Source organism: Sinocyclocheilus rhinocerous, unplaced genomic scaffold (assembly GCF_001515625.1).
Source record: "Sinocyclocheilus rhinocerous isolate Xijiao unplaced genomic scaffold, SAMN03320098_v1.1 scaffold1702, whole genome shotgun sequence".
Classification (NCBI taxonomy): domain Eukaryota; kingdom Metazoa; phylum Chordata; class Actinopteri; order Cypriniformes; family Cyprinidae; genus Sinocyclocheilus; species Sinocyclocheilus rhinocerous.
The window spans coordinates 53,692-62,893 of NW_015636534.1; the positions used below are offsets into that span (position 1 = coordinate 53,692).

At 38.4% G+C, this 9,202-nt stretch overlaps 2 protein-coding genes across 4 annotated transcripts in view; one reads left to right on the forward strand and one right to left on the reverse strand.

Annotated features, from left to right (window-relative positions):
- Window positions 1-4,551: 4,551 nt before the first annotated feature.
- Window positions 4,552-6,252, forward strand: LOC107747832 (uncharacterized). Its single transcript, XM_016562441.1, has one exon. It carries the CDS (start codon window positions 4,700-4,702, stop codon window positions 5,774-5,776), a length of 1,077 nt encoding a protein of 358 aa, XP_016417927.1. The 5' UTR covers window positions 4,552-4,699; the 3' UTR covers window positions 5,777-6,252.
- A 1,501-nt stretch (window positions 6,253-7,753) lies between these two features.
- The window catches only part of eef1akmt3 (EEF1A lysine methyltransferase 3), an 8,876-nt gene continuing 7,427 nt past the window's right edge, over window positions 7,754-9,202 (reverse strand). Inside the window, exons 2-3 of one of the 3 annotated variants that reach the window (XM_016562443.1) lie at window positions 8,763-8,856; window positions 7,754-8,625 (exon numbers count right to left, since the gene is read on the reverse strand). In XM_016562443.1, coding sequence (XP_016417929.1) covers window positions 8,237-8,625; window positions 8,763-8,856 — 483 coding nt within the window. In that variant the 3' untranslated portion in view covers window positions 7,754-8,236. Of the gene's footprint in view, window positions 8,626-8,762; window positions 8,875-9,202 lie in introns of all 3 variants that reach the window. The other 2 variants (XM_016562444.1, XM_016562442.1) reach the window with 2 other exon arrangements.

A 9,202-nucleotide genomic window follows, 5' to 3' on the forward strand; every position in this document is an offset into this window, starting at 1 on the left:
TAACTCAAAGAGAGTAGTACACCAAAATAAGTCCAATCACTTTCAGAGCGAATCACTTTAAAGCTATCATGTTCACAGAGCATATAAACATACAGTACACTAACATTATTGTCTATTATTTGATGTTGGTGTTTGATTATAGATGGAGTTATTAGGTCTGTTAGATCCATCCCTCATCTAACACACCAAATAATACAGTCTGAACAAAAATCACCCCTTTATTAACATATTAAATAGTTGTTTTAAGTATTATTTTGTGACATTGAAAGTTTCACTAGACGTTCAAAAGCAAATGACAGTTCATCAACAAAATCTGTTTTATGCATATCGGTAAAATCAGGTGTCACTTTCATCCTGTGTTTTCATGAACTTTTAGTTTGTTTCTCTTAATTACCTGTTATTCATTTAATGACCACACTTATTAGACTTTGAGTTCATTATCATTGTGTATTTAAGTTCCCCGTTTCCTTCTGATCTATGTCTGGTTTTGTTTGTGTGTAGTGCACGTGGTCACGTTGTGGTTTCTATCTATTGGATTACCTGAGCTTTCTTTAATAAAATAGACTTAGATTTAATCTTGTTCACTTCTCCTCGTCATCTTTGGACTAAAATGTTACAGAATACCGGGCCATAAAAGAAATGGAGATTGCCTTGATGGGGAATGGTCACGGGTCACAGTCCAAAGCGACTTACAAATGAGGACAATAGAAGCAATCAAAACCAACAAAAGAACAATAATATATACTAAATGTTATGACAAGTCTTGGTTAGTCTAACGCAGTACACGTAGCAAGGTTTTATTTATATATTTATTCTTAAGTAGATAGAATCAACCAAATAGAGAATGCTAGTGTTAGAGGGTCGTTTTTTTAATACATAAAAAACAACAACTAGATAGAATAGAGAACACTAGTGTTAGAGGGTCAATTTTATAATAAATAAAAAGAAAACAAGTAGATAGAATAGAAAAAGAATAGAGAATGTTAATGTTAGAGGGTCAAAAACATTTTTTAAAGGGTCATGAAACCCTAAAACATTTTTTGAGATGTTAAAATGTACAGGTTGCACTTCAGTGAAAACTATAGTAGCAACAATAATAGCACTCATTATGTCTATTATTAAAGGCACAATATGTAAGATTTTTTTATTAAAATATCCATTAAGGGAAAAGTGTTTTTTTTTTTTGGAGCCATTTCATTCATCATATTCATCCAAGCTGAACCAACTTCACGAAAAGTGACGTATATGCGTTAATTTGGAGTGCTGATTGGCTGGAGAGTACGCCTCTACCTCATCAGTTTTCCCAGCTTTTCTAAGTATTATTCATGAGAATAAAGTCTTATGATCCAATCACTGCTCTGTATCATGCAAGAGGTTGTAGTACAGCGGAGAATTCAAATGTCATGAAAGAGCTAACGCGCTGTCAGTTCATTTCTGTAAACATGACTGTAACAATATTTAATATGACAACACGTGGAGCGCGCATGAGAGATCGGTTTCCGCGCTGAGTTTAACAACACTCGCTGCGCGGATCATAGTTCATATCCGGACCGGAGCAAGCGTGTTTCAAGTTTATGTGAACATATTTCATATTCTCTCATGCTCCAACACCAGCACCGTGTATGTTTTCTTCAAATGAAATATGTGCGAATAAGGGCACTGATACAGCAGTAGGCTACGTATGATCATGAACGCGATGACACGACGGATTATTGTGATACACAGCAAACAATGAAATATAGACCGAAAATTAAACAAAAAATAACTATGCCTTTATTCTTTCTGTTTTAAACATATTTTCATTTGTCTGTATAATGAGTGTGTTAGGTCTGTGTTTTATTGGTTGTTTTCTTGCCTCTTCCCACCCTCTACACTCCCACAGTTTTACTCGTTTCAGATCTGTGGTGTGAACGACCAGTGCTGAAACACGGGTTTCATGACACTTTAAATAAGAAGAAAATAAGTTGTGAGAATAAAAATAGAATAGAGAGTGCAAGTGTTAGAGGGTCAAGTTTTATATATATATATATATATATATATAAGAAAAAATAGATAAAAGAGAAAAAGAAGTTTGTGGAGGAGTTTTTCAGCATCAGCTGTCACCTGTAGCCACTCGACGATGAGATTCAGCTGATTGTACCTCAGTGGGATTCCTGCTTGTGGATTACTTCAATTTTCCCCGTATGGATTGATGGATGCTTTTTTACCACTTCAGAGCCAGACCCAGAGTCCACACTCTCCGCAGATAAGGAGCCTGAGTCCACCGCAGACCGAGAGACTCAACTTATGCCCACCACAAACATCAAGCCTGAGCCAATGCCCACGACGGAGCCAGAGCCAGCAGCCTCGTCCCGGAGGAAGAGTATAAGGTCCCAGCTGACCAGGTGGTACTGCTTCCCACCCACGAACCTCTTCTGCATCTAAAAGTACCGTCCTGCCCAGCTTAAGTTCTTCATTGTTGCGGGTCCCGTCCAGCAGAGAGTTGTGGATGTTCACACCCAGCCGTCCTCTCCTGCCTGCTCCTCTATAATCCACATTTTTCAAATAAGTAACGCCAGTTACTTTGTTTCCCATGTACTGACTGACAGCTCTCCTGTCCCCATGTTGAGAGAAATCGGGAGTAAATGTAAAAGTAAGTGCAGATGTGATGTGTGAACGTGATGTTACTGTAAATGTGAACATGCATTTACTCATCTCACCTGCACAAAAACACATTCAGTATTCCTCAAAATGAAAGCAAAAAAAAAGCGAACTCAGAACTTGACGCAAACCTGCTATAATTAAATATTAAATATCCTTTATGTGTTCAATGCCATTTTATTAATCACTGTCTTTGCTGCTGACCTTCGATGATCCATAATTCAACCATACGAATAAGCAAAAATGGCTTTAGATAAACATAACATTTTGGTTTAATTGTTTTATTGCTGAAGAGTGTTGAACTTTTTCTGCTGAGTTCTACTGTACACACGTGAATTTACATTTCCTTCAGCCTGAGGCTTATTCATGTCTCTTTTTGTGCGCTTTTACATTTGCCAAAAACAGAACTTTATATATTAAAAACAAACAATCAAGCACAGATTTAAAAAGTAATGCAAAAGTAATGTAACGCATTACTTTACATTACATTAAAGGTAACTAAGTAATGTAATTATTTACTTTTTAATGGTGTAGCGCAATATTGTAATGCATTACTTTTTAAAGTAGCTTTCCCCAACACTGAGCACTAATGGCAAAAAAAAAAGTACTTACCCCTGCAAGTAAAATATAGACATTGTAGCCTGGAGTGATATGATTCTCTAGAGTAGATCCTCTTGCGGAGCTTGGTCAAAGATACAGCTTTATCTTGAAGGGTCTCCATACTGACATCTGCAGACTGTAGAGAGTAAAAATCAACTCTCCAGAGCATCACTGACTCTCCTGTGTGAACCTCTTGCCAAAGAAAGCTATGTCTCTGAATGCTGAGATGTCTCTGGATCCATTATCAGCACCCAACTCACCCACACTCCATTTGATTTCAAAATAGTGTACATATACTCTAAGATATATTTAATTCACCAAAAAAAAAAAAACAGACAAAACTGAAAAAAAAGAAGAAATTAATAATATGCAAGTTAGATAAATATCCTGGAATTTTCTTTCTTTCTCTTTTCGACAATGGAGAGCCAAGACCACTAACTTCTCATCCAAAGACATTTCTTCTCTGCTATCCAGGTTCACTGACAGCATCCTCACCTCGTCCATCACAGTCTGGTTTCCTCCGGACTCAACGGGTGATCTGTCCAGCTAAGATCACGGGCCATTACCTGCCAGTACTTAAGGAACCTTAAATCCTGACATAAGATCACCTGCAACCAAGCAATAAATGAGGGCTTATATTTATTATGATTCATTATTCCTCATACGTATATGCCTCTTTTTCTTCTTTCTCTCGGTTATGTTTTCACTGTATTATCATGTGCTCATGTTTTGTCGTTTGTATTATTGTTGTTGTCTTGTTCTGAAAAGAAAGAAAGAAACTGATTTCTTGTTAGAAATAACATCAAATGTGCAAAGAGTTGGTCAGAAACATTTACTTTTACACAAACTGACCACCAAACGCAACTTTCAGATGGCATCTTTTAATATTTTAGCCCACACATCACAGAATGAAAAACACAGAACTGTGGGATATCAAAGGCAGAGAAGGATACATCTATGCTGCCTTCAAAAATCCATCAGATGAAGGTATGTCATGAGACAGGAAGGGAAGCTGACGTGCCATGATGCCTTCCTACCTTGGAATGCATCCTCCGTAGGCAGCATTTTTCAGCTTTCGGACGCATCCAATGTCTTTTTATACCAATGACACACAAGGATATGTTTTTATGTCTTTTTTAACACATTGGACAGTCATTTACATTGAAGAGTAGAAAAGGAACTCTTTGATTCAATAATTGGTGGATATGCTCTTGACAGCAAAAATCTCCAAGATTGTTATTTTTTTCTGTATTAAAGGGGTCATATGATGCGATTTCATTTTTTCCTTTCTCTTTGGAGTGTTACGTTTGAAGAGTATGGGCACACACCCCTAGATCAAAGATCCAGTTCTATCCAGGATCTGGGTAATGCAATAGAACCAGATGAAAATAAAAAAGAGTTGCAATGTTATGTCCAAGGGAATGACTCAGAGTCAAACTGTTTAGCCCAGAAGTCACCAATGCAGACAGAAGGACATGAGAAACCATGCAGGGAAATCATAGAGAAATTCCCATTGTGGAAAGAGCCAAAATATCAGCATCACTCGACAGGGAAGACAGAGCAAAGAAGCCAGGGGATAAACGATGAGCCTGAAGTTAGCAACAACTCAACAAACGACCAACAGCAGAGTCTTGTGATCATTGACGCAACCTGTGTTGTTGTCAAGGTTGAGCTTGTACTTCTTCCAGAGAAGGAGCATGTCCAGTATGTGTGTTTGACAGAGGAGAGTCCTTCGCCAAGTACTAGAGAGGAGACCGAGGTGCAGAAGCAGCACAGCAGTGTCGTCTCAAGCCAGGAGACTCCTGAAAACAATACTTTGGACGAGAGAGTAGAAAGGATTCTTGGAATACCACATGAGCATCCCAGGACAAGCGTACAGACACACGAGAGCATTTCAGAAGAACATGACAGCTCCTGTGAGAGTCACATAGTGGATCCAGTAAAAGAGTTTGAGGAATCTCCATCCGCAGCTGCAACTGTTGATGACTGGCAAGCGCAGGAAAATAAACTGATGGTGGGACAGTCCTGGAGTGGGACAACACTGGAGAATAATGAAGGCGTAGGAGAAATGCTCAACATAATGGAAGTGGAAGAACAAACCACTGCACAAGGACCCGAAGCTGTGCTCGAAGACTTTGTGGCTTTCACAAATGCAAAATCCACATCTGAAATCACCATACATATGAATCAATCCACAGAACAAGGACATAGACCTGCATTGGACGACAGTGTGGTTAAGCACAGTACACAGAAAGATAATGAGAACCATCAAACAGATACTAGTAAGGACCTTACCGAGGATAGTTCAACAGAAGACAACCTCTCAGATGATAAGCGAGTACTTGCTTCAGATTTCTTTACACCTGTCCTTAGGAAAAGTGCAGAAAATTGCATCAAAGTTGTTTTACCTTCACCTGTGGGTTCCAGGACTCTCAGAAGGTCAAGCTCTTCACCTCATTTGTCATTTACCTCTGCTTCCAACACCTTGGATGTATCAAATGTATCAGCTTCTCCTGTGGTTTCTCACAGAGAATGAGCCACTGTTGCTTCCATCTTTAACTAACACAGAAACCACCCAGTGCTCCGGTTCTCCCAGTGTTCAGTCAAGCTGTACATCCTCACTCCCCGCTCCTTCTTCTACTCCAGTTCCAGAAGCTTCTGAAAATTCATCTCTCCCACAGACAAGAAATGTTCCTTCTGATGTTTTACTCTGTACTTCATTGCCCTGTGAACAAAAAATACAACATGCCAAGTCTCTGTGGGACGTGGTAAGTCGTATACGCAAACACACTGCTCCTGACTCTGAGACAGAGGACGAGGAGACGGTTGAGTTTGGGGAACAAACTGAAAGTGCAGACACTGACTTGCTTTATCAGAGACTGAACACAGAAGAAGGAGGAGAATTGGAGGATAATACTTTAGAGAACTGAACAAAAACCAAATGATGTTTCTATTCCCGTGCCAGAAAACACTGTGTATACTATCATTGCATTAGAGCATAGGGTGTAGTGAAATAGCAACAACCCCAGTGAACCCACACAGTCAGTCTGTGTATTAGTAGTAGGGATTTTACAGTGACGCTTTCTGCACTTTACATTGTTATGCCAGTACAGTAGGTAGCAACAAGTGACTGTCTTAATGAGTGAGTCATTGAATCTTTCATTCAATCAATTAGTTCAACAATGGTGATTCATTCAGGAATGGAGCATCACCTGCTGTGTGTGAGACATGCAATGGTTAATTCTGATGTCTCTTTGTTTGAAAAAAATTTAATAACATGCAAGAAGGGTGTACTTAATTTCCACATGATTTTCTGCATGATCTGCATAATTTTTGTTGCATAAATATTTTTTTAAAAATTACGAGAAATTGGTTATGCCTGTCACCTGAGGCTGGATTTGTCAAATAATAAAAACTGGACCTGTACAATCAATAAATGAATGAATGAATGAATGATAAAACATGGATAATAAATCACTTGCTATTTATCTGTAGCACTCACAGATACAGAGATTTGCTTTTTTAAATAGTCCCTATAATATATTTCCCTTATAGTGTGATTTTTACAATAGCAATAGGTCTAGAACATTAAAGGTTCTCAATAATGCCTTTTGGATCTTTTACTTCAAAATAAGGTTTTTCTTGTATTAGATGTTAAACTTCAGCTGTCTACTCACAAACACAATGAGGCCAAATGGTATGGAATGACAGACTGAAGTGTATTAGAAAAGTGTTGTTGTAGTGCAGTGTCAGCTTCTGAAGTTCAAACGTTGTGGGTATTAAATTACAGAAACAACAAGACCTGTGCCTATTTGTGACCTACTGTGCAGGAGGGTCAGTTGCACTGGGATCGTTTGATATTTTACATTCTCATTCGATCCTACTTTGTGATTAAACCTGTTGTAAACCTTCAGTTCTCATAATTTCTGCATTTTCCAATTACGCATTACAATGCCACACACAAGGGACAATAAAATTTATGCTCAGTTTTTTTTGCATTTCTGAATGGAAAGTTGACTTTTAAGGTACTATTTTAAAATGCCTTTTGACAGCATTAATGTAACTAACAGGAGTCACACTGGGGCTTGTGGATCACTAACAATACCTTTACTTAAACAACCCTGTTAAAAGACTAGATAAAATATGCCTGATTTTACTGTATTAGCAGTTTAATATTTATAGCTGCTGTATCTTACCCATATCTAAAAACTAGCATTATAATTATACCGTACTGTATATTCATGAGTGTTTGAAGAATAACAACCTCTAAAACTTACTGAAATATTAAAACGACTAATTTCAAACAATATATCAATATCGATCAACTATATCAAATTATTTTTACATTTTCTGAAGGAAATGTGAGTAGTGCTAGACCAGGGGTGCAAAACTCGGTTCCTGGAGAGCCAGAGTTTAGCTTCAACCCTAATTAAACACACTTGATCCAGCTCATCCAGTCCCTTCAGTTTCACAAACTCCTCTTTACAAGTTGAAAACTTTTTTTTTTTTCATAATGTTTTTACTAGGCTTCAATTCTTATCTCTGCCACTGCATGCTACATGACAGTAATGTACATTATAAGCGAGAATTTCACTAAAACACTTCTCAGACATCAATGGATTCATTTCACAGAGTAAACTGGCAATTACATTTATGGTAATCTGTTAAGTAATCTACATGTTTAATGTAACGGTAATGGGATTACAAATGATTAAAATTGCAACTATAAAGGAATATTTTGTATTATAAATACATAATGGCATTATATGTATTCTGTTACTCCCCAATACTGTCAGTTAGTTACAATTAACATTTCATTATAAAAATTTAATGGAAAACAACAATTTCACTGAAGTGTACAATTTGCCACATAACTGGTATTTATAAATACGTTTATGCATATAGTACATATTCAAACCTCCCAGCTCCAGATGTAAAAATAGACTCTGATACGCTACACAAGACATGCGGTTTGAAGGATGGATGGATGGACGGCTCATCTTAAAGTGGCTTTATAAATATTGATATTGTTCTCAGGATCTCTTTGCACGAGCTCCACGCTGAACATTTGCGGTAACATGCGGTCGTAGAAGTCTTGAGCACCGTGTTCTCTGCGCATCGTTGACGCCAGGTAGACAACAGCCCCGTCCCGGCACAGATGAACCAGTGTGTCCAAGAGAAGAGGGAAGGTTTCAGGCAGATAGACGATATCGGCGCCCAGCACAAAGTCCCAGCTGGAGGAGAATCGGCTGTGGTCCAGGCCCCACGCCAGCGCTGACACAGCGGGGCCGTCTGAGGGCCATCCTGAGAGAGGCGTGTTCGCCGCAATGTTCCTCTCTATCTGAGAAACAGCAGAAGGTAAGTCTGTGATGGTCACATGGGCTCCTAAAAGACATACGAAGATTGCATTACACTCATTTTGACAGCAGTGAAAGATTGGTTGAGTGAGAGATTTTCAGCTCTCCTTATGTTCATGTTGAGATGAATTTTGAGAATTGCACAAACATAAATCAAAGCTTTACCTAATCGTGCAGCCACTATGCCAACCAGTCCTGTTCCTCCACCCAACTCTATGATCCGCGTCCCACTGAGATCCAGAGACTCGCTCTCAAAGAACTGACATAAATGCAGAGCCTGTGACAAAACAAGGTAAATGACTTACAGTGCCCTCCACTAATATTGGCACCTTTGTTAAATATGAGCAATGGCGTACAAAATTCTAACCTATCATTGAAGTAAAACAATTGAAAGTGGGGAGAAAATCTCATGATGAAATAAATGTTTTTCTCCAATGCATGTTGGCCACAATTATTGGCACCCCTAGAAATTCTTATGAGTAAAATATCTCTAAAGAATATTCCCATTCATATTTACATTTTTTTAGCACACCAGGGTGACTGAAATAGTCCAGCCATGACTTCCTGTTTCACAGGATTATAAATATGAGGAACACAAGGGCCAA